This window comes from Pomacea canaliculata, linkage group LG1, assembly GCF_003073045.1.
Source record: "Pomacea canaliculata isolate SZHN2017 linkage group LG1, ASM307304v1, whole genome shotgun sequence".
Lineage (NCBI taxonomy): Eukaryota > Metazoa > Mollusca > Gastropoda > Architaenioglossa > Ampullariidae > Pomacea > Pomacea canaliculata.
In genome coordinates, this window is record NC_037590.1 from 17,833,546 (window position 1) to 17,859,120 (window position 25,575).

The following is a 25,575-nucleotide window of genomic DNA, read 5'->3' on the forward strand; positions in this document are numbered from 1 at the left end:
ACCAAAAGAATTTAACAATTTCTAGTCACACACAAAGTACACAATTTCAGATTTCGAGACATCAAAGTTGTAAAACATTTTTGATGAATCATTTTATTACCATCAATAATGGTGTATCATGCATACAAACACACAGGTAAGTAACCAAAGTTTATATAAAGAGTAAAGCTAATGTAGTTGCTAAACAGAAAATATGTACATAAATATTATATGTACTATACTAGCCAAAATGCTATACTTACAATGTGTGCATTTCAATATAACGATTATAAGCGTTGGGTTAAGTAAAAAAAAAAATTTAAATCTTCATATAACTCTTTGAAAAAGGCGGTTCTTTGCATTCGAACAAATGGCTCTGTTAGTAATATTTGACATTAATAGCTACTTGTGTCATTGGTGATTGATTCGTCTTTTGGGCCTGGGACGATTATGCTTTCAGTGTTCGGACAGTATGAACTTACTCAGGATGATATGGACATAGCTGAGATGATATGACTGAGGAGATATGATCTTGGGGCAAAATGACCAGTGATCAGTTGATAAGATAACTTCTCAAATGCATGTAGGAAAGAGGAGGGTGACATTTACTAGCAATGTACATCAGTGTACATTTAGATTATGGCGAGGACAATTATAATCTGTAGTTATGCACGCTACCAAACTTTTCATTGTGATAAACTGTTCACAGTAGTCCATTTGCACTTTGTATACAGAAGATGACTATGTTGGTTAATTTGATAGAAATTGCTTCTACTTAATGAAGACATTTTACTATGAAGGTGTGGTGCATCATACATTGTGCTGTTAACGTAGACATATTTCCTGAGTTGACATGAGTAACATAAAAAGCTACAGTCATCAAAAAGTGTTAATACTTGGATGTTGAAAATAAACCTATGCAATACAACTTTATTGATCCCCAGGGGCTATTCAAGATTGCACTCTTTGTAAATTAGCCTGTGGGAACTATTAAGCTGATCGCTCACTCGGTTTTTTGTATGGCATACCAATGTACTCAAAAATGTCCTCTTCACTTGTTATAGGCAAAGGTTCCCCAGGGACACCTGCAGATTATTTTGAAAATTTAGTGTGTTATTACCAGTACTTAATGGATATAATGTCTTAAAAAAATCTCTTTTCTCAGAAATATATTGAAGTGATACATTTTCTAAGCCTTTCTAATATTTAACAACTAGAAACATGCATATTAGTTTATTCCTTGTTACTCCTTGAGAAGCATAGGGCCATAACAACACCTTGCCAGCAGACACGGTTTTGGGCAGCACTCCTCAGTTTGGCCACAAAAGTTATATAGAGGGAGGACTGCCATTCAATAAACTGCTCAACGAAGAAACATGCATATACAAGATTTTTTTGGGGTAACTTTTCATGGCAGCGCACAATGATCAACAATTAGTAAATTTTTCAAGAATGAGTGCGCAGTTATCAGGCAATTCGCACCATAAAATGTTCTTTCATATGAACATTGGTGCCACATGCAATGGTCTGAGCCTCTCAATCAAGCAGTTCAGGAGGCAAAAAGAAAAAAAGTGTAGAGGGTGCATGGTGGGGAGGATACTAAGCTTTTTGGCACAGGCAATTACCAAGAAAGATCTGATATGGAGGTTTCATATGGAGATTTGTGTCCTTGTACTTGTCATTGTGTGCATATGGGCTCAAAGCACTATAAAGATATACACTCAGGCTCATGCACGCCAATGCATGTTTATATAGCACATATTACTTTATTAAACTTTCAAAGAAAAGAAACGTAATAGGGCATTAAATTGATAAGCACTTACAATATCTGTACCATGAATATCTCTACAACAATTTTAGGCAGAAAGCACTTGCAGCAAAATATGTCTTAATGTACTTTTATGGTGGCTTTAGTAATCAGTATACTGCAATAACAGTGAATAAAACTATATAAAGGCTGTGCATATGCACTCAGTGTGTTCTATGATGAGACAAACCTGTGCTGCCAATAGGACGAAGACAGTACTCATTAAGTGTGAACCCTTGATCAAGGGCATGCTGACGCATTTTCATGTTGAAAACATCAGACCCAGTGAAGTACAGCAAGGCACAGAAGAACTGATCATGAGGAATGAACCTGCACATTCAGTAAAACCTTTCTGGGATCAAACAACTATGCAACTCAGGATTAAAATCATGAAGAGCCATATACTTAACAGGAGAAACAAAAGATAGGATTTTGCTGTGAAATCAATATGCATTTAAAATGTCAATCTAAATTCATGTAAGAATCATGGTTTGAAAATCTCTGATTACATAACTGCTTATGTGTGCATATTATGTGCCAAAGCATTGATTAAAGTCCACTCATTGATTAAAGCTTTTTTATTCTGTTTGCTTTGGAAATATCTAAAAAATTATACTAATTATCTGAAGTGCATTTTTCCCATCATACAGGCTAGCTCAATGTGCTTTTGAAAAAATAAAACCCACAGTTGATCATAACTTGAAAATTCTCCATAAATGTTCTGTGCTGCATGCTCTATAATGACGCTTTTTTGGCTTACAACTGTACATATATTACCTGATATCTATTCTTCTGAAACAGGGTTCTGGACCATCTTCTTCTTTTGTAAGACAGCACACCCCCTGTAACAATAATATTGCTATTACTATATTTAAATATTGCTATTACTATATTTAAAACACGTTAACCAAAATAATTTAAGAAACATCCTTGCAGCATTTTCATCCACAGCAATTTTATGAAACTCCTACAAATTTTCAGTTCCACTTTTAAAACTGTAGTGGGTTTTCAGACCCTGTTGTTTAAAATGTTTACCTTTTTAAAGTACACGTTAATACATTAAGGGTTTTATCAACCAACTGCCAAAAAAGTACACATCAGGGTACATGTGTTAATGTTATGATTTCATTCATGTCAAGAAATTTTTAATGTCATGTGTTACTAATATTTGATAAAAAAAGTGATAATAAAATATCAGTTGTCATGTGTTTGGTTTATTACAAAATATCTTAGACAATGAGACCTCTAAGCTAAATTCTTTCTGACTCCTGACACCCAAACTTTTACAAGTCATACCTTCCTAAGAAATCTTATTGACATGACTTGAAGCTTTTTGATCTGTGCCATAGGAAGCACCATACTCCAATTAATGTCTCTTAATAAGAACATAATTTAAATAACTAATTAGCCCACATTTAAAATCAGTCAAACTGTTGAAAGGATCGAGTTCATAAAGTATCCAGTTTATGAGTAACATTGACACTCTTAACATTTAGATGAACTCTTAGGACATAAAGATCTTATGACACACATTTATCAGCTCTCAACCTGAGTAGTACAAATCTACTGTAACAGGTGTTTCCCCTCCACATATCTTTCTAATGACCTACTGAACTTCCTGAAATAAAATCTTGGTGACAGCATAAAAATAAAAAAAAGCAGCACCAGAAACTCCCTTGTCTCTTCTCCCCCATCCCCTTTATGTGTGTCAGTGTGCATGTGCACCCATGAGTGATGAAACACCAGAAAAATATGCTTGGCAGCATTGTTAAACTAATCAAAAGTTTTGCTGATCAAAATATATGACCATGATTTATAACAAGCTTATAAAACGTATCTCGGTAGGCCTTTAAGTGGTTAGTACAATTTCTTCAGTAGATTTTCTGAGAAACTATTTTATTCTGTCTCTGAAGGAATTCTGATGACAAATGCTGTAAATGCATTCATGTAGACACTTCTACAAATTTACAACATTCAAATATTTTTCTGTCGTATAGAATATACTAATCTCTCTTCATCAGACTAGTTCACAATGTCAACAAGTAATCAGCTTCATCATGATCTATTTTAATATCTTTCTTTCTAAATCACAAGATCTCAGGTCCTGTAGGAGACATACAGAAGATCTGCCTAACAGAACTCAGTAAAAGCAGTTTTAATGTAGCACTGGTCTACCAGTCAAAACAGTCATACACCTGCTTGTACACCAAATCTGAAGAGGCTGATTGTTCAGCATTGATTCTGAGATTGAGAAACAGAACAATCATCACATTTTCCCCCAAAATCTGGGTGTATGATAAACAGTTTTTGGGGGGTTTGTTTTAGGAACAAGAATCATCAAGAGAAATAAGGTTAAGTGAGCTCAAGCCAGAAATGATAAGCAATCTACCATGAACTTTGAATCCCCATGAGAAAGTGTGTCTGTCACAAACTTTATGTCTTCCAGATGCTTCACCACTCTGTGCAATAAATCTGGCTGAAAACGGACCAAACAAAATATACATGTACTGATCTGATAGAATCTTTATGTCATTACCAAAAATGGTATACAACCTAAACTACTCAATTCTGCATCTTTATGTAAACTAAATCACCTTAGAAAGATCCCCTACCAAGGTAACTATATGTTTGAAATGTAACAAAAATCAGCATTGACACTATATATAGCAGGCAGCTAAAATTACAAGACAGCATATTTCTAAGTTAAAAATACTTCTTTTGAAACACTTTTAGAATACATCTCTTGAAAATAAACACAGGTTTTGTTATCAGTCGGCTCCAGTCTTTAAAAATGGATTGACTTTTTTTCTAACTGAAACCCTATCATAACATACACCATTTTTCTTCTCCAACCTGTTTCTTAGTTTTTGAAGTGAAGGCTGGATGAGTAAGCAGGATATCGATATCCCCACTACTCCCTGCCCCTGAAAATTACCAGTGTTACTGCTGTGATAAAATATGGATGATATCAAAAAGCAATTATTTGTAGACAAAAAACATTTGCATGGGGTGTGTTTCATAAAAGTCTCTGAAAACAGATACAATTACAAATAAATATCGTTTTTGCAACAATTTCTAAAATATTTCTGGTATTTTCATTGTTAAACTTATGGCCTATTATCTGACTTGGAAGCTAATCTCTGACAATCATTATGATAAAATATAACCTGAACAGTTTTTTTTACCTTACTTAGGTAAGCCTTTATGCTAACCAAATATCTTATTTTAGCATGAAATAGAGCACAAGACAGGTTTGCTTTTCTGACAAGATAAATATTGAAAATAAAATTCTGATGTTAGATATTATGTATGATGTGCAAATATAACTCACCTCGGCGAAAACTGCCACACACCTCAACTGTATAGTCCTCACTAACCTTTTTTATTTCTCCAAATGCAATTTCCTTGACAAACATTTATCGAAAAATTTGTTAAACTTCAAGGCGTTTAACACTTTTTCTTTATCATCTTACCATTTCACTTGCATGCATGTATCTTTAACTTTTTTAATAAAGGGCAATCTAGCATTATTATTGTAATTAAATTTATCAAAGTTCCAATAAAGAAATTACATGCAACCTAGCTCACACTCATAAACATAAACCAATACCTAACAATTCATGGAAAAGAGAATTGAAAAATAAAGTGACAAAGATCATATTAAACATGGTAACATTGCTGCAGGTAAACAAATACAAATTAAACAACCATAACTTTGGAATTATAAGGACAAAAATGTCACTGATCATTAATATCAACTGATATTTGTCAATCTTTACTTAAATTGTAAGATGATCTTCCCCCATCCACCCAGTCCCCATATATATATATACACCATAATATGAAAATATAGAAGGCTCTTGGAATTTTTAGTTCTCTTTTTCCTCTTTCTCATCACACACAAATACATTATACACATCTTAATCATAGGAAACTTCAAATTTGCCTTTCCAGCTGAAAATACTTTCACTATAAGATCTCTCTCTCACACACACACATACATGTCGGTAGGGTAAGATAGATGTCATAATTTTAATCAAAAATCCTATAATTCTGATACTATTTATATATGGGGCATATTTCTTGCATAAAGCCTATGTTTTTGCATTAAACTATAATGAGCACTGTTATTTGAATAAGACTGAACAATCGGGGGAAGGATTGCCCTTTTCTATCATAATGATGCTCTAAAATGTTCTATCTTCTGTCCTAAGTGTGACAGTTGAAGCTCAAAACTTCTTTTCACAGAGCGCTTTAAAGAAAACTACGTTGTTGTGTATCATAGAAACTGCTTCTGTAAGCCAGTCAAACCTTGGATGTAACGTAAGACGGGGTGGATGGAGAGGGGGTACACGGTCTACTTTGTTAAAACCGTGGAGGTATAGTCGCTTGCGGGAACGTGCTTAAACACCAAGCAGGACACTTGTTAAGGAGCGCCCTAGGTGTCATGCTACCGTAACCTAGCAAGGTGATATGACCTGCGTGAGTGGCAGTGCGCTGTGACAAGTGTGCGTCAGCAGCGGGGGTTCTGGGTCCGTCCCGCAAGGCAATCCCTTCACCTGTTCCTAAAATATCCTCCCGTTATGCATCAACAGGTCCCAACTATGTCACTTATACAAGTCCTGTTGTGAATCTTGTGCCTGAAACCGGCTGAACGTTCTGAGTGGCCAGAGTAGAGATTTATGTCTTTTCATGTTTGTTTGTCACCATACCATGGTTTACAAAATAATTTAAAAACAACAACAAAAATAAAGTTCCCACCGCCATCCCATCAGTGTGACTTTTAATAACAGAAAGCATGCATGCATTGGTATATCTACTTATAGCAGGCAAACTTACAAGTTTCCTGTTTTTTTTACCTCTATCTTTAATTAAAGTTTCAGTTACATGCCTCAAGGAAACAGTTTGAATTGTTTGTTCTCAAGATTTAGTTTTTAAGCTGACATGAAAGTTAAGGATCGGGTTCAGTCAGGTTGTAACCCAGCTACTTCCATATTCATGACTCAATGCCTTTTGTTTTTTAAAAAAGGCTAATATCCCAGTCAGGGTTCACTGAACACAGGAGTGTAACTCACATCCTGGTTGCAAATTCCCGGTAGTGGGTGGAATGATAGGTGTAATTCTACCTACAAGTCTCCGGTTAACATTTTAAATGCTGTGTGTGTATGAGAGTCTTTCAGAAACCCTACATTTTCTTGGAACTGTCATTGTACCTTTCATTACAGGCATTTGACTCCTATAATAATGACAAGACCAAATATACCCAAGACACTTCCTGAATTCTTCAGTAAAATTGACACTTGTACTGTGTGCAAACTGTTATGCTTTGTGGACTGCTTCTATGTAACATATTCAGCTGCTGAAATGCTAAGCACAAACAAATCTAAATCCTAATAATCTTTTAACCCTTAGAGCACAATAAGCCACAGGCTTTGAAGGGGAAGCATGGGAAGGCTATTTTCAAATAGCCTGTCCTTGTTGTATTAATGACTAACTGCATGATGTGTCTGCTTGGAACTTATCTAATACACAGCTGATTGCCTTCCAGAACTTATAATAGTTAATCTCGAGCCCAGTCAATAAAACAATGAGGAAGATATAGATAAGCACTCTCAGCCTGGCTAGACCAACAATGACAATGCCACTTAAAAGCCCTAGAGTTTTGTGATAAAGTTGAAAGTTTGATTCCCTAGGTCTCAATTTGTAAGGATCAAATTATTCAAGCAAACTTTTGCCTAACAGCAGTTAGGTAAAGGTAAAATATCAAGCACAAGGGTAACTGGTGCAAACTATCTAGTATCAAAGGCAACCTGCATTTCAAAAAGAGCCTTTATATTTGCATGGTCCTTAATCAGAAAACTCTGGGTAGGCAATTCCTTGGTTTTAAATCTTACTTCTATTTTTCTGCCTTATCTCACTTCCTTATTGAACTCTTCATTATACAGCTACACGTTTCTTTAAACAGTCAATATAATTTTACGTCTTTTTCAACACTCAGCCTGTTACAAAATAAGTAAACTGATAAGACTGCCTCATTTCAGGAAGACATAAAAAGAATGAACGCTGCTTTAACTGGCATATTGTTTTAATTTGACCAAGATCATGTAATATACAAGTTCGCGATTTGACCAACTGGTCATAAAATGCATGTTAACTACATTACACTACTATATTCATTATCTATACCCTTATACACCCCTATTTTGTTTCTACTATCTTTTTATCCAAAGTATGTGTACACACAAATGCCCATAAAACTGAATGTGCAATGCATTTGCATGCATTCATAAATGAACAATTACAACTATACATTTAAGGATATTTAGCTCATACTTATGTTTAATAACGTAAAAACAAGAGTGGTGAATATCTCCTGAGAAATAAAAAACCCATACAAGGAGAAAAAAGAAATTGTACATCTGTATGTTGATAAAGTGTCAGCAAGTATAGTTTGCAGTTTTACTAATTAACCTTTCTTCCTTGTTATATATGAAATGCTACTCATCTTGCACAAAATTTATTGAAATATATTCCTATGATGCAAAGAATATTTTTGAGCATATGTAAATGTATGCAGTGTTGCTATTTTTACATTTGATATTGTTTTGATCATATTAAACCAGTAAAGTACCTTTAGTTTCAGCATTTCCTCTCTTGGTATTCTTTTTTCAAAGTCATTAAAGTGTCTGAAAAAGATATCAAAATGAAAATTTAGACATTTTATTTAATTCTATGCTCTTTTATTTCAGCTATTAATAGCAACAATCATCTTACCTTAGGCCAATTTGCTGGTGATGATTCAGCTTGTTTGTATGCTTTTTCAGTTCTGCAAAAAACGGGTTTTTTTTTTAAATATCTGCAGACAGTGCAATATAATGGGATAGGTCATACAACCTCTTTACTGTAACATGCATGCAAGTGCTGTGACTTTGCTGATTTATCAGTTCAGTTAGAGAGGCACAGGATCAGTTCAATATAAATACATTATTTGAAAAATTAAATAGCAGTGCACATGTATACAATGTACAATTACATTTACACTTTATAAGCTCACATACACATATTTATAAGCACGATATACCTAACTACTTTCTGTCTGATCACATTATTTTTTTAACATATCTGAATTCCCCACCCATTTTATTGCATGCTGCTGAAGCAGCTCTTTGATTTAATTGTCTTGTTAACAAGGAAGGATTTAAAATGTTGACTCACCTTCAATACTAGTAATTCCTTCAGATACAAGCTTTTGAGCATTTGCAGGACTGAAAAAAAAACCCATGTAAACTAGATAACTGACTAAAGCATTTCAAGTATTACAACAACTGCTTATTTATATGTTTATCATTATACAATGAAATTAGTTTTACCAGACTGAGAGAGAAAACCTTTCAAGAGCAATAAACTTTCTTACGTTATATAACTTTTCCTGACATTAGATAAATGCAGTAATAAACCATAAAAATGCAAATTTTTGTTGGGGTTTCTTCACTTTACATGTATACACTGGATAAACTCTACAGCAAAACTGTTAAAAGTCAATCATTATAAGCAAATTTGTACAAATAAAAATCATGTTTTACAAATATAACAACTCTTCTTTTACAGAAGATCAAAATTGATTTGATAAATACTTTTCCCCAAGGCTTGGGTTTCAAAGTTATTTTTTTGAATATGGAAACAATGTTGCTGTGCCAGAGCAGTGCTAGATATAGTTTAGAACACAACAAAACAAAAACAAAAAAATTAATGTATACTATACTATGTATACTATCCTAATTGCACCTTACCCTATGCCAGTGACACGTGTCAGTTCATTTATGGCCACACTGGTGTCATCTGCTCTTATCTATCAATTGAACAAAATCTTGTTAGCTTTCCAATGGTTTTCAGACTTTGACAATGTATGTGACAAGAAGTTTTCTAGTTATTCTTCAGGGTACAGTTTATCTGGAAAAAGTGTGGGTTTTTCCTAACCATCAACAAGTAAATTTGAAGACTCATTTAATTCAATACTGCTAGTTATTTCTCATGAGCCTTAAAAATATTTTTTTTAAAACAGTTTAATTAATCAGATTTTTCTAGTATCTTCAGTGCTGGTGATAGACTTCCTTTCAGTTAGCTCTATTATGAAGTAGAGGGCAAAGGTATGTTACCATATATGCAAATGACTGGACATATAAAAATACATGTGTTTAAACTCTCTTTCTCTCCTTCTATATATATATAGGCCAGTCATAATTCTACAGGATTTTTATTGACTGTACCTTTTCCAGCTTCTCCAACTTTCCTGTTTTAATGAACTCCTCAATTTTCTTGGCAATCTTTATGCCAACACCATCCTAAAATCAGAAGAAATATGCCATGTTTAACATTCAGAAATATTTGCTCAAAGAAATAATATGTTAAACAGAAATAAGATTTAAATTGTTATTTGTGATTTAAATCTTTCAAGGCCAACCTATGCAACTGACTACAACACATTTAAACATTCAATATCAAAGTAATGTTTTAAGATGGTGCAAGACTTAGGCTACAAAAATATGTATGAATATACATTACTGGTCTATGCACAGATATATCCCCTTGAAAAAAAAAAATCAAGTCCTACCAGCTTTCTGGCCTCCTCGCCACTTGTAATTCTAGTTGGATGTTTGGCCACTGCTCCAGCAGCTTTCCTATAGGCATTATACTTGTGCATGGCTCGATTGACATTCTTTTCGTAATTAGCTAGTTCTGATCATGAGTAAAAGCATGAAACAAATCAGATCTGCTGTTTGATCAAATTAAATCACAGATTGATATGACAATTTTTGTGACTTGTCCTTAAAAATTCAACTGTACTCTTCTGCAAAAATATGGCAACGGCGTAATGAAAAGTAAGGTTTTCAATCTTAATGCTAAGATTTGTATAGTGAATTGTCTGTTATATATGTGGTGCCAATTGCAGTATTCACAAACCAAGCTCTTCAAAGCCACATCATAGTAGCAATAAAAGCAATAAGGATAATTATGTTTCATTGTCCATTATAACAATCAAATGCAGCAGCATGTAAAAAGGAAATAAAAGCATTAGGAAATAAAAAAGTATGTGAGACAAAGAACGACCAATAAACCAATTAGAAATCTGGAATCATGGGCTATGGCCTTACAAGTTCTTCTATATCCCCCTTCACAGACACACCCCAGCATTCAAATCCATTAAAGCAACAGCATTTAGGATAAAAGTAGTATATAATATATATTTATATATATCTTACGATATATAAATATGTATAATTTATTTATATGTATATAATCCATATACACATATCAATTTCTCAGAATTTTTTCATGGATCTCAAAGAGCGACTTGTTCTGTGTTGTTTGTCAAAAACGACCATTTTCTTTAGGTAGCATAGGGATTTAGCATATGCAAAACGGACAGCTGTGAACATGTGATCAGCGTATTCATCAAATAATTTGAAGAGCTAGATTACCGAGATGTTGATGTTATACTGAAACCCTTTTATAATAGCACCAGTTATTCTCAAACTTCAATGCTTTTGTATACTTATATAGAAATAAATTATAAAATAGCACTTATATGCATTTTTTTGCTGTTTGTTTTTGTTTGGTCAGCTGTTGCCATGCATGTCATATATTCCTTCACTTGCATCAGTCACGCATATACTTGCAACACAGCCGTGTCAACAATAACTTCTTTCACTATATCATGATCCAATATCTTTATGTATATAGGATGAAACATGACACTGCGGAGTGCAGATTTCTTTGGACAGCTTCAGTGGAAAATCATTTAACCGATTTTTTAAAAATGTTTGCGCATAAATTCGATGGATTTTTACTCCTGGAGTACACAATATAATCAGTACGACTTATCAGACACTCTATATATATATACACTGCGTTAAATTTTAACACTTTACCCATAAGAAAATCGCTGAAATCGGCATTTGGTTTTGAGGCTGTTTCGGGGCCTTTTCTTTTGCTCATATTGATGTGGTGTTCGAATGAAAAGACTTATCAAAGTTTCACTAAAAACATTTGTGTCTTCTTGTCAACAATCGAAGAAGAGCGTGAGGAGGCAAACTGCGATGGACGACTTGGAAACAAAAGAACTCTGTCAGATCCGTGTTTGAAAATCGCAGACAAAACGAATTACTTAGAGTGTATAAGTTAATGTCACTTATGCTTGATGGCTACAGTGACACGGTAATCCATCCCGAAGGCGTTAGCAAGAAAAGCATTGTCACACATCAACCACACAAAACTCTTGAACGCGAAGCGTCCTGCTTGCGTCACTCGCAACGTTGTGATCCGGAAGTGCGCGAGGGTCAAAGGTCTTGTGCATGCATAAAAGGGCTGCACAGACGTGGCAGCGGCACTAGACGGTCTCGGCTTGACTACTTAGCGAAGATGTGCGGTAAGTTGAAAATACAGGCTGTGTCCTGTGATAAATTTCTTGTTAAGCTCGAGTTGCTTTCTTGTTGATTGTCCATTGTTGTTGTATTGTGGTTGTTTTAAGTAATTACATGGAGAACGAAGCCTGTGCGCCGCCTAAAACGTAAAAGTGTATCACATTCGCGCAGTATCTAGGCATGCTTTAACGGGTGCTTGCTGTTTTAGATAAATAGGTATCAACCACTGTCGTCAAATATCCTTCTTTAAGTTATATATGTTGTCGTAAAAAATATTTAAACTGAACTCTGTCATTTTATTTCGAACTAGTGATGTAGGCGTGAAACAATAAAATTTAACTGTTCTATATAATGCGAAGACGACAGTCGGCATTCATTGGTGATTGTTCTCATAATCAGAGACTTCCACGGTATCAGTTTAGTCGCAGATCAATCAGACTGCCATTCAGTTACATTAGATAAGACAGAGATATTGTATCCGAAGTGCCTGCATCCACCTCCCCCAACCCAACCGCACCAAATCGAATCGTTCCCACGGTGTGATCGAAACAGTGTTAGTGTCAAAAAATTATATAAAAGGCCCTATAGTGATTTTGTAAAGCTATTGATGTTGGTGCAACCACTGAAACACAAATGTTGGGACAATAGAACCACTTCTTATAGAACAGGATATATACCATTTATTTCATTGTTATTTCTTGGTTTGTTTAATTCGAGTGCATCTCGGGTATGCACAACATTTCCAGAATTTAGTATTAGATTGTCAGTTATTTCATAATGGTTGCCAATGTATTTGGGTAGAAAGTACTCTTTATTACTTGAACTTTTGAACCTGCCTTAAGATTGTTAGTTATTGTTTTAGAATATATTCTTTTGTCCCTCATACAGATTACTTAATTTTCAAAAGAAACATAGTTGAAACACAAACAAGAATACATTTTTAAACTACCCAAATGAACATAGTGGAATGACCTGCGTTTGAGTGCACAAATTGCACAGATCTTGTAACCTTATGCCTTGGTATATCTGGCAAGTAAATCTACTACAAAACTTTATCACCATTGTCAGTGTAGGTTGTTTTTATCACTGATATTAAGTGGCTGAATGAATGGAAAACAACTCTTACAGAGGTGTTTGTGTTAGCAGCAAATGTTATAAGCATAATTCCTAATCATGCAGTTTTACACAAGAAAAACAATGATTAGATGAACTGAGATTTTTTTTATAATAGCATAATGCATAGCTACAACCCTTAGATTGATTCTGTTATATGTTTACATAATGATATTTGCAAATACTTGCTGATTTGTGTTGAGTGAACTTTTTGTATGGCGGGTATACATGTCCTACTTACATGTTCTTTTTTTATTTTAGCCATTTAAATTTGTGGTGATGCAGGCTTTATGCCCATCCCAAGTTTAAGTTTGTAGTCTTATTGTTCATCTCCAGCTTTTATGTCCACTCCTTTATTTAACATACCATCAGACCTATGTTTATTCAAAGAAATGAAAATGAATGTTGGAGGCTTTTGAAGCATATTTTAGGGAAGTATGCAAAGCCTTTTCTATTGCTCATAATTGTGTGGAGTTCAAGTATCTGAAAAACACTTTAAAATAATCAGCTCATTAAAACTGTATCAACAACATTAATGTGATGTTGAGACAAAACCTTTTGAAAACTGTGAGACCTAAGCTGTATTAACAGTTTGGAAAGTCTAACATGGTGAGTGTACTTCCACCTGATGATGTTGATAAAAGACTAGACATAATTGTAGGCAGACTATTTTTTCAAGAGGTGAGTCATTCCCTCTGTCACAGCTGCACCTGCTGGGTACACCTGTAATCTAAATCATCTCAAGGGAGATGCTACCTGCCATTACGTCAACACCTTTTTTAAACTTAAGTTTAGTGCATATGTCATGTAGCATCAAGACGTGCCCATCCTCAGGATCGTGAAGAGGCAAGGCAATTGTGAAACAGCAAAGTTTGAGATACCATTGCTGCTAAGCATTCATTAGATAACCCTGATAAACATTTTTGTATTTGGGCTTTATATAATAATAGATTTCAATAATTTTCAGTTTTACAGTTTACTTGAATTTAAGGAATGTGATATATGGATATATATAATTAAATAATAATTATATAATTATAAAAGGCTATCAATATACTACAAGGCTATCAACATACATTGATATTTTATGTTTTTCCATTTTATTACTTTCTATGTAGCTCGGTTAATAAAATTCAAACACTCATTTAGATGGGGGAACAATTAAACTGCCTGCAAGAAATTGATGCTGTGAAATAGGGAAAAAAGTGTCATGGTGTGTCTAAACCACTGTTCTTGAACCCCATCTTCTGGTCTGTTTATTGCCTGGGGTTTCGATTATGCAGGACATCAGCATTAATCTTTTATTTTCTTTATAGAAAGGTCATAACTAAATTTAGACGTCTCTTTGTCAGACTAGATCTGATGAGACATGGATCAGTGACATGCATAATCAATGAGGAAATGTCATGTTGTCAAATTTTCTATCTGAAGTGGAGTTAACAATTTTTTCCAGGTATATTTGCCTACTTGAACTACCTTGTGCCAGCCACAAGGCGAGAGATCATTGAGATTCTGATCACAGGGTTGAAGCGTCTTGAATACAGAGGATATGATTCTGCTGGTATGGAGCATGAGCATTTATGTCTTTTTGCAGAGTAGCTGTCATGTATATATTTTTATGTATTACTATTCCATTTGAAGATTTTTTTCCCCTTTCATTTTCTAGAAATGCCTATAAAGCTAATTGGTGGCATTAGCAGAAACATTCACAAATAAAAATTAGTTTATTCTCAATTAATGTAACTTTTGAGAAAAAGTATGTTTCCAGGAATTGCTTTTGAAGATACCAAAGTTGGTGCTGGCGATAAAGGATGTCAGCTTCAAGTCATCAAATTCCCAGGAAAGGTGGCTGTGCTGGAGGAACAAATACGGGGTAAGTGGACTAATTCGGACAGTCATGCCTGAAACATTTGACAAGTCAATTGCTCATCTTTATGTTTGTCCCATCTCTTCACTTCAGATTTCACCATGTTCACTCTAAAAACGTTTAAATCATTTTCACATATTTTTGGAGTTTGAACAGTTTTGATAAATGAATATTCATATACATGTAGTGTTTATTAATTTGAACTCGGATGTATTCTGTGCATCCTAAACAGCTAGGGCAGATCTGGAGCTTGATCAAGCCTTCAACATTCATCTTGGCATTGCACACACCCGCTGGGCCACTCACGGAGAACCCACAATTGTCAACAGTCATCCTCAGCGCTCAGACCCCAACAATGGTAAATTCTTGTTTCAGTATATTGATGCTGATGCTCATGTATAATCTTACAAGTAAATGGTGGTTTTATTTTATGGCCAGACAACTTTATTAAAATGGTAATAAATGTATAATTTTTCTAATTATTTGAAAGAAGGTTTTATTTTCATTCATTTTTTTTGAGTGAAAATATTTATAATAATAATTATGCATTTCTGTTTGCAGAATTTCTGTTAGTGCATAATGGAATTATCACAAACTACAAAGACATCAAATCTTTTCTGGTAAGCAGTGTATATTTTATTGAAGTTTTATGTCCAGATTTTTTCTGATGATGTTCATGCGGAAACAAACCAAAAAATGTTATTATTGCAGTTCAAAGCCTTATGGAAATGTCAACTATAAATCAATTTATCTATTTCACTATCTGTGGAAACTTCCCTATCAGTCAAGATTTCCTTATTCTTTATCTTTTTACTAAACAGGTGCAGAAGATTTTTTTTTTTTAATGAGCACTTGAAAAGTTAGGAAAAGTAGGAAGTAAGTTTTCAAAGTACTGATGATTTTCAGGTAGCCTTTATTTTCACATGTTTCTCTCTGCGACTCTTGTTGCACAGGAACAAAAAGGGCACAAGTTTGAATCGGACACAGACACAGAAGTGATTGCAAAGCTGCTAAAACATGTATATGACCACAAGGCTAAGAATCTGTCTTTCAGAGAGATTGTAGAGCAGGTTATTCAACAACTGGTAAGACGTTTCACTTACTTTACACCCTGCACTCATGTTGTATGCATATTATGCCTAATGACTTTTATAAGATGATATTCCATTAACATATCACACCCATTTGTCAACTCAAAACTTCATCTTTGCATGAATCTGTTGGTCTAATCTACTCATATTTCTTTCACCACAAAATACAACAAGGAATCAAACAAAAATCAAAGAAAAACTTGTTCTTGGGGTCTAATGCCTTTTGAAACAAAGACAAAGAGCTTGTAGTGAATTATGAAGTGTGTTTCAGTGAAAGTTATCATCGCTAAATCTTTAATTGCTTGTTCTTTCACACTCACAAAGACAATGTTTGTCTTCTGTGTCTCCAGCCTGTAGTAGCATTGTGTGTGTGAAGCTGCTTCTCCCTATCACCCTATCCCCCAAAAAGTTGGTTGAGGGAGCGAAAAGACAACAAACTTTAAAGATCCATTCTAATCAATAGCGAGTGGGATACTGAAGAGCAAGCAGCAAATAAGGGTTTTGAAAAGTGGGCTAGGGTGTGCCCACATCTTTGTTAACGCCGCAGGAGTTAAATGTATTTCAGTGTTCAGGTGGTGATTCCAAGGGTTCCTTTCCTAGTTTTTCCATACTTTGCTCTATTCGTTAAAAGTGTTAGAGAAGAGTGCTAGAAACACTGTAAAAAGAAAAATGGAATGTTGCTGCCTCTTGAAATTTAATGTTTACTGTTTTCAATTTAAAAGATGACTGCTTGAAGGTGTCAGCTGCAAAACCAGGTACCTGGGAAATTACCCCTACTGTATAGTTGTGTAGAAGTGTATTTCATTATCTTGCATTTATCATAAAAGTTCTCAAATTGAATCATTTAAAGGCCTTTTATGTTTCAAAACAAGAAATTAGTTCCACATCTCAGGAATACACTTTTTCTTAGACTAATCAGCAAAGTCTTCTTAAACACTTTATGTGCATCAGTCATCCAGCAAGCGGTCCTGCGCCTGTAAGAGAAACCGGTTAAAACGCAGGTTAACTTTTTCTTTTAAGAGGGTTCTAAACGCTTGTAAGATGGGGTTAGTTGGAAACCTTAGAAGAGACCTTATGTGACAGGAAGGGCGTTTGAACGCTGGGCAAACACCGGCAGCCAGAGTACCAGTCGCCTGCAAGATGCATCACATGCCTTTGGAGTTTGCTGACCCCTAAACTCGCCACCGTCATTTTCACCCCCCTCCCTGTGATGGGCGGCCTGCACATGCGTCTTGCAGGCCGTGAGCAAATGTTTGATCACTGTCAACATCTAGACTGCAGTCGCTGAAACAGCTGGGCGACTTGCGTCATGTTGAGGCCGGTGTGAACTGCTGAGAAGTGCCAACTGGCGGCTTTTTCTTTTAAATACGATTTTTGTAAAGAAATATGTTTCAGTGTTCTTTCAACAGTTCTTTTCTTGTTTTTACGTTCATTTGCGTTTGAAAGATGATTGTTTCCTTGCCAGAAGCAAATGGAGACACTCCCATCTTTCTTTGGGTGTGGGGAACCCCTGAACTTGTGTCTGATGTGCCGACTTTTTTTACAGATCAGTGCCCGCAGTTTTTTGGGTTTTTTTTTTTTTCAATGACAGACAGGATTTTTTCATGTAAAATTAATTTTTAACTCAGCAAGATTGTGCATATATTTCAATTATTTTTTAAGTGAAGAATATTCGGTATCGCTCGAGACCCACCGCAGAAGTCAACTAGAAACATCCAGTTGATAAAGGACACAATTTCAGCATGATACACAAACATTTGAAAGCAGAATACGTTTTTTTTTAAACCTAGCCGGGTGAACAAAAAAAATTATTTACATGACCAGATATACAAATCTTTTGTGAGAGGTCTAGTCGTGTAATCATTGACCTTGCGCATAGGTCAGAATCGTGATCGTCGCGTTAGCATGTACTTTTCAAAGGGTTTCAAAGAACTGGGAGTGTTGAAGGTTAGTGAGGTTTTTTTTTTGTTTTTTTTTTAATGAATTCTCTTTGTAAATCCGTAGAGCATAGTGTTACGGATCTTACCTATTTTTATTCATAGCTGATGCGTTTGTCTCCAGAACCTAAGATTTTGCTTTGTTTGGGGAATGACTGTCTTAAGCGGTCACAATCTGTGAGCACCTTTTTAGAGGTTGTCGTGCAGTCAACTTGCATCGACGTTCAGTCTGAACCGTTTTATTTTAATCAGTAAGTTGTTCCTTTACACAGGCACGGGTGAACTCGAAGCCGCCCTCCTCAGCACTTTTCTTCCTGTCCGTACCCACCTGTGAGTGCGCCGTTTCCCCCCACACACACATATTCACCCCCACGCCGAGCCTATGTACCTGCCGCGGGCACCCCTTTCTGCTTTTAACCTCCTTCCCTGTTTTAAGTATTGATGGTGGTGACACACGAGTCTTAAGTAAAGTCGGTCTTTGAAAGAGTCGGTCACGCTTTGTGGTCAAGAGCTGACGGACAAAAATGTCAGAGGCGCCTAGACAGAGCTGTTGACTTTCGGATGAAGTGAGCGAGAGCGAAAGGAACAGGACAGAGAAGAAAAGGCTGACATTTAACCGTGCAGTAGTGACTGGCACTACATGTTGATACCCTGTAGATCGTTCACAAACAATTAAGGCTTTTAATCCTAGCATCGATAGCCAGACAGCTGTTTCAAAAAAAAAAAACAAAACAAAAAAACACTGCGACAGACATGTCCTATCAACTTCCTTTTCCGTTGTTTTGTTTTTATTTTTTTTTTTTAAAGCTTTTGAACGTGTTCAGTGAAAATTCTCACCGCAACAGTTGAGGTAAAAGCTATTTACAGAGGGAGGACGGGCTAACATCCAACAGCGAAATTTCCGTCAGGATCGAGAAAGAAACTCGAGAAAGGTGCTGATGCGGCGTCAGTGGTTTCCCCCGTGTTAACCCGTGTCGTTGGCCAGACAGATAAATATAGTAGGGTGCTGTTGAATGTACTTAGTCTGTGACTTTTTTTAAAAATAAAAAAAAAAGGTTAACAGAGCAGCTATTTCTGAGTCGACAGAGGCAAAAAAAAATTATCTGTCGCCTCTGTAAGGACTGGTTTGTTGTTTTTTTTTTTTACACGCATCCATACATGTTCTGAAATGTAACAACTTTTTAACCCAGGATACTAGGATTTGATTTTTTTTTAACTAATGTTTCTGAAAAAGTGCTGCATTTATTCAGGCATCCATGTCTGTCATCGTGCACGAAAAATTAGGCTCAAGGACATGTGTTATCAACTATTTCTCAAAAATTAAAGTTCTGATTTGAAGGGTTGTGCCGTAGCGACGACACATTCTGATTCTTTAGATTATTGTTGGTCTTGGCATGACACAGACGCCTTTTGCCCCTCTTGTCTGGAGAGAGAGAATGTCCATAAGGTAAAGAAAATTCATTCCATTTATCGAACTTTTCAGTTGTAACACGGCTACTTGGGGTCTGAAGAATCTCGGCAGCGATAGATATTTTAAGAATGTTAGTAACGGCTCACTAGTGCCAGGGTTTTGTCCTAGTTTTGTCTTTGTCCTAGTACAGCAGTACCCAACCTATGTTAGTTGCGCCCTGTTGCTCTTCTCCAAAGACTAGGGCAGAATAAGCAGATAAAGTTGTCACTGTTGGACCCACAAACAGTAAACAAGCCGCCCATGCGTGTACCTGGGCTCCCATAATATCCTGTTTACACGCGAGCGATGGCGCTTCTTATCCAGAAAAAAGACGCCAAATTTTCAAGCAACATTTTGTTGTATGCATTGATCATTTTGCAAGCATTCCCCACTAGATTGTTATAACTTTTGCCTGTTACTAGAGGACCGGCTGAGAGCGTGAAGTACCAATTTTCAATTTTGACCGCTGAAGAGGGGTGTGGGTGGTGAATAGCTTATCAGATCTCATTCTCCCCTCCCTCCTCCTCGAATACCCTCCAGCTAGGCTTCTTCCTATTCCAAATCCATCTAGCATGAAAAGATCGTTCTCCTTCATAAACCCTCTCCGCCTCCTCTTTTTTCTTCCCCCTCTGCTCGTTAAAAAAAGTGAGACCATATCTGCCTTGCCCAGTATATTTCATGACCTTTCATGTTCAAAAGTACGCTTCTCTTATCGTCCTTCCCCCATCTCTACACCCATCGATGACCATCCCAGCTCTTTTCTCACCCACTTTCCTACTTTCTCCTCCCTTGATTTCACACCCCCCTTTACACTCAGTCCCACCCCGTGCAATATCCAGTTGTATATTTTACTCGGCGTAATACCATTCAGTTTTGGTGTCGCGCATGTTTTTCTCCCACTTTCCAAACTGCTTTAAACTTCTGTGGAAGAGTAGGCGGCACAGGATAATTGAACAGGCTTGTTATTAGGGATATAAATCTAAAATATCAAAAGCTGCTTTAAAATTAAGCACATACGCCCATATTTTTGACTGTTCAAACGCAGCAAACGCTTTGGTGGCAGCAGCGGAAACTGTGCAAATTTAGTTTTAAACCGGGGCGTGGTGCAAACGCTCGCCATTTACACTTCAGTCGAGTATTTATCGCTGCAGAACACATTTACTCAGTGTTTCATTCCCATGTTTCGATTAAAAACTGCATAGTCTATGCTCCAGTCCTGCTACTGTTTTAGGATTTAAATCTCCGTCTCGCCTTCTATCTGTATGTGATATTTTGCAAAGCCATAGTGATGTAGTCGGAGTTGCTGACGTGGCGTCAAACGCTAGTTTTCTCCTCTCCCCCGATGCCATCCCTGACAGTCGGAACAGATTTGCTTGCAAGTCAGCCATGGAAACAGTGAACTACATAGGCATTGATGGTCAGCAGTGCATGTACAAGGATCAGATAGCTGCTGAGTAATGCCCTTAGGTGTTATATTCCATCTAGGTATGAACGGTGCTGCAGCTGGCGCAGTAACAGCATGTCGTATGGGTAGCGTGACAACATAGAGAACATTTGAACAGCTAGTAAGGCAATAAATGTAAATGCTTTTATTGCTTGTCACAAATTGAATGTCCGCAAACTGCCAGTTCCTTCTTTTTTTATGTGTTTGTAATGTCATTTAAGTCTAGATATCAGTGCAATATAGTCATAAGTTTTATGGTGGATTTCTGAAAAATCATATGGGGAGCGGAGGGACCTCTGATTGGTCCCACAGTGCCATCCCAAGGTCATGAACGCTATAGGTCGTAACCCCAGTGCAAAGTTCAGCTAATAAATCAGTTTCCTCTCCTCCATCTACAAATTATTGAAAAGCTTCAATAAAAGTATACCAAACTCCCCAGCTTAAATACTTGTTTTTATAGTGCTATCTTTTTAAACTTCCATAGGATATTGCAAGGATTTTGAAATCAGAAACTGTCATTTTATTGTTTGTCTTAATTGTTAAATTTTCTTTATGATCCTATGGCTTACCTTACTTTTCATGTTGTTATTTAATGTGTTCAAATCAAGCCCCTTTTTTTTGTAGAGTGTGGGATGGTTTTTTCTAGTCTCGTGTGTGTGTGTCTCCAGCTACATGACATTCTGTTATACCTTTTTAATAATCCCATCAGTGACACATATCAGGACCTTGAAGACCATTCATTTGATAAAAGGAAACGGAACTCAAGTTGTGGTTCATAAATAATCTGTTGTAAGGAGTGTACTTAAAACCACCAATAGAAAAAGAAAAAAAAAGATTTCACTGAGTACCGGATACGTAGCATAAGTAAAAGATAGGGCATGCATGCCTTCCCAAATCTGATTGGGAGTGGTCATACATTCTAAAGCTCTTTCTGTCACCTACAGGTATAACTATATAGGTGCAGCTTTTTTATATGTTTGTTTTTGTTTCAATGGGAGGCTATTTTGAGGAATATAAGGAAGATACTATGCGATGATATAAGAATTTAGTCCAAGCCATTTTTATAGAATTTTTTATTATTATTTTAATGCATTCACATAAAAGCAGGATTTCCAACTTGCAAAAAATTAATGTTAAAGTGCTAGAAGCGTCCATAAAATAACAGTAAATAACCTTTATGTGTTGACGGTTTTCCTTCATTAAAATGGCCATAAGTTTTATGGACTTGATTTCGTTTATGTTGGTTAATATTGACAGCACAATAAGTTTTCATAACGCATTTGATAAACGTGTTTAAGAGGTCTTTTAAACCAGTTTATAAGTTCGTGTCATTAAAGTGTGGAAGACTTTCTTCAAGGGTGGGTGTCGGCAAACCCGAGTTCAATCTGCCAACCTGGTCCTGTGGTGCAGGTGTCAGCTTACAGCAGTAGTAGTCGAGAGGAGATAGCGATTGGGAGACTTGTTTTGGAGGAAGTAGGGGTGAGAGAGATTATAGTGGTACTTGTATTTATGTTTTCCCAGGTGGTGTGGTGCAGGACTTTCCTACTACTTCTTATCGCCCGGAAAGATCCTTAATTACAAGGGCAAAGCTTATGTAGAGTGTTAGCGGTGGGTTGTTTAAATGTAGTGGCAGACCGGCCTAACGATACCTCTGACGTAAGGTATGTGTGACAAGCCACCCCAAGCCTGTTGTCGGTTTTTAACATCAATCAAGCCATTCTTTCTGTGCTAGCTTACCGACCATTGGCTCGCCCTGTCAAGTGACAAGTATATATATATTCCCGCTCACGCACATTCATAGTGTACCCAATCTACACAGGCATCGGAGGCGAAGCTAAGAGCATCAGCGACAATTAAACAGCAATGCTAATGTATCATCCGGTTTCCGCTTTAATAAACTAGTTTATCTTTTTCTCCTCCCACTCCCCTGCGAAAAAGAAAATGAAAATGAGGACGAGGGAGGCACGTTAGCGGACGTGTGGGAGTAATATTGTAATCTGCCCCGTATATGGGCAAAATGTTTGTAAAGCAGAGGTGAAATAATTATGAGTGCTTATATCACTTTCAGTTTGTGGCTGCAGGAGTTTGAATAAATGGAAACAAGAGTATAATCATTGTGTAGGAAGAAGATCGTACAGAACAATAAATGAAAAGCAGTTATGTCAGGGATCAATTGGAAAAGCTGGAAATAACTCGATGAGAGATGCACGTGCAGGGGAGGGTTTATATTTGGAGGGTAAGGGTGGGTGAGTTCTTTTTGGGGAGAGGCGGTGAAGATTGGTAGATCGAGGTTTCTACACAATATACCCGTTTCATGCACGCATTGATGAACGGCGAGATGCAGAATCTGAAAGTTTTGAACTTTATAAAATGTTTTACATAGAACTCGATTTTTTTTAAATAATATAAATTCCCAAGTACATTTTTTCCCGTATCTCGTTCTCATTATCAGTGTCCTAATGAAGATCATTCCTTTGCCGCAGACAAGGATTCCAGCAATACTTTCAATCGTTTCATCCTACAAGATGCACACCCGTTAGCACATGTTCAACCTCTTCCTGTTTTCAGGCGATCGTGGCGCACTAATATACAGAGAAAGAGAATGTATTCGTGAATACATGGTTGTTTTAGACATCACCATCGGCCATTTTTACATGCACCAGAATCTGTCGACATTATGCAAAGTTCGCGATCTTCCGCATTGTTCGCTCGCTCCGACTCGCCCCTCTCTCTTTCACACATATCTGATGTCCCACTGTGACAAATCTTCCACCCACTCTTTATGAGAAATGTTTTTGCGGGTGTAGAGAGATCGTGATTACATTCTAAGAAGGACGACTATGGACGACTTCCTGGACCAGAAGCGATAGTGTTTATACCAGGACCAGGTTGCACGACCTCCTTGTCGTCCTTCGCACACGCACTGCAGTACTCGTGCAGCCCATTCACTATTTATAGAAGATATGATCCCTTCTACGACCCAGCCGCGGTCGCAATTGTCTAGATAAGACGTTTTTAAAAAGTCTGTTCTTTATTTCTATTTGTACAGAACTAAAACTCAGCAGTTCCACATTTTTTTTAAATCACGTTAAGTAGGGGTAGATTGAAAGCAGTCGGGACTTAAGGACATGTCCATTTAAATAGGATGCACAAATTGCTACATTGATTTCGCTTCCGTCAGAAATTAAAATTTTCAAATCCCCCCCCTCTCTCCTACACAGAACGTTTGTGATATTGTCTTTGTTCATTGTCAAAGGGTATTTTAAATACAGTAATAACATTGCCACATGGATGGATAAAACTTGACCCTTCACTGATATACTTCAGTATATTGGTTTGCTTTGATTTTGTCCATGTTTACCCCCACAATGCTTAAATAGATAAGCAAGCATGTAATTATGCTTTGACTAATGAACTGGTGAACATTTAAAATAAATACTGTCTTTGTAGAAATACTCATTTCCCAACACTTATAGAGGCACAGACATTAATCTTCTTATTGAAAAGAGCACCACATACTAAAGTGTAAGTGGCCAGGGCACACAGTTCCTCTGCAATAAAGAGGCTGCCACAATTGCTGCTACAATATTAGATTGTCATTTGGTTTTCAGGAGGGTGCGTTTGCCATGGCAGTGATGAGCAAGCATTTTCCAGGAGAAATTGTTTCTTCCAGGTCAGTACTCAAAGACTACAGCAGATCATGATTGCATAAATAAGTACATAAATGCCAGTTACTCAGGAATGCAATGCTAAAACTACAAAGTCATTTTATATTTTGCATATTATATAATTGATATGCTTTATATTATTTAATATGATCATGTTGTAAATGATTTATCCAATGCAGAACTTTGATTTTGTTGGGAAAGCTCCATGCATGTAAGATGGTGTTACCGGTTTTTGTTTTTTTTTTATTATTATTATTACTTCCAGACGTGGAAGTCCACTGCTTGTTGGAGTGAAGAGCAAAGCCAAACTGACAACAGATCATATTCCTATTTTGTACAGCAAAGGTAAGAATTTAGGGTGACCTGTCCACATCCATGTAATTCAGTTTATAAAAGCTGACAGCCTATTCTCAAAAACTACGCCAGACACTGCGCCTGCCTGATGCTGTCACTGACAGGAATAGTTAATTAGCAAACCATAAAAATACCCTTGACGGCAGTTGTGTGCTTGAATGATAGATTTGCTAATAATGACCAGGTATTATCAAAAAAAGGCATTTTTTAACATTTTAAACTGCACTCTTATCCCGGATCTGATTGCCTCTTTGTTCTTGAAAATGACACTGCATTTTTTTATTTTTTTAAATTTTTTTTTGGTTAACAGAAAATGAGTTGCTTTCAGTTTCTGCCTGTATAAAATTGGATTGATATCAGGGTGTAGCAGCTTTAAATATTTTAAAAGTAGTTCTAACACTATAGTTTCTTACAACCTAGATGTTTAGTGTAAATAGATAGCAT

At 36.3% G+C, this 25,575-nt stretch overlaps 2 protein-coding genes across 7 annotated transcripts in view; one reads left to right on the forward strand and one right to left on the reverse strand.

Annotated features, from left to right (window-relative positions):
* Window positions 1-51: 51 nt before the first annotated feature.
* Window positions 52-11,854, reverse strand: LOC112564465 (DNA polymerase beta-like). The gene is made up of 13 exons (XM_025239311.1): window positions 11,716-11,854; window positions 10,398-10,522; window positions 10,054-10,128; window positions 9,577-9,635; window positions 9,002-9,051; window positions 8,561-8,612; window positions 8,418-8,472; window positions 5,118-5,190; window positions 4,640-4,710; window positions 4,176-4,262; window positions 2,564-2,628; window positions 1,977-2,116; window positions 52-1,064 (listed from the first exon to the last, which is right to left on the reverse strand). Exons 1-13 carry the CDS (start codon window positions 11,780-11,782, stop codon window positions 970-972), a joined length of 1,014 nt encoding a protein of 337 aa, XP_025095096.1. The 5' UTR covers window positions 11,783-11,854; the 3' UTR covers window positions 52-969.
* Window positions 11,855-11,943: 89 nt separating this feature from the next.
* The window catches only part of LOC112564409 (glutamine--fructose-6-phosphate aminotransferase [isomerizing] 2-like), a 35,728-nt gene continuing 22,096 nt past the window's right edge, over window positions 11,944-25,575 (forward strand). For all 6 annotated transcript variants that reach the window (XM_025239201.1, XM_025239218.1, XM_025239209.1 and 3 more), the window contains exons 1-8: window positions 11,944-12,212; window positions 14,774-14,881; window positions 15,089-15,193; window positions 15,420-15,545; window positions 15,749-15,807; window positions 16,141-16,272; window positions 24,721-24,782; window positions 25,043-25,122. In XM_025239201.1, coding sequence (XP_025094986.1) covers window positions 11,969-12,212; window positions 14,774-14,881; window positions 15,089-15,193; window positions 15,420-15,545; window positions 15,749-15,807; window positions 16,141-16,272; window positions 24,721-24,782; window positions 25,043-25,122 — 916 coding nt within the window. In that variant the 5' untranslated portion in view covers window positions 11,944-11,968. The remainder of the gene's footprint in view (window positions 12,213-14,773; window positions 14,882-15,088; window positions 15,194-15,419; window positions 15,546-15,748; window positions 15,808-16,140; window positions 16,273-24,720; window positions 24,783-25,042; window positions 25,123-25,575) is intronic.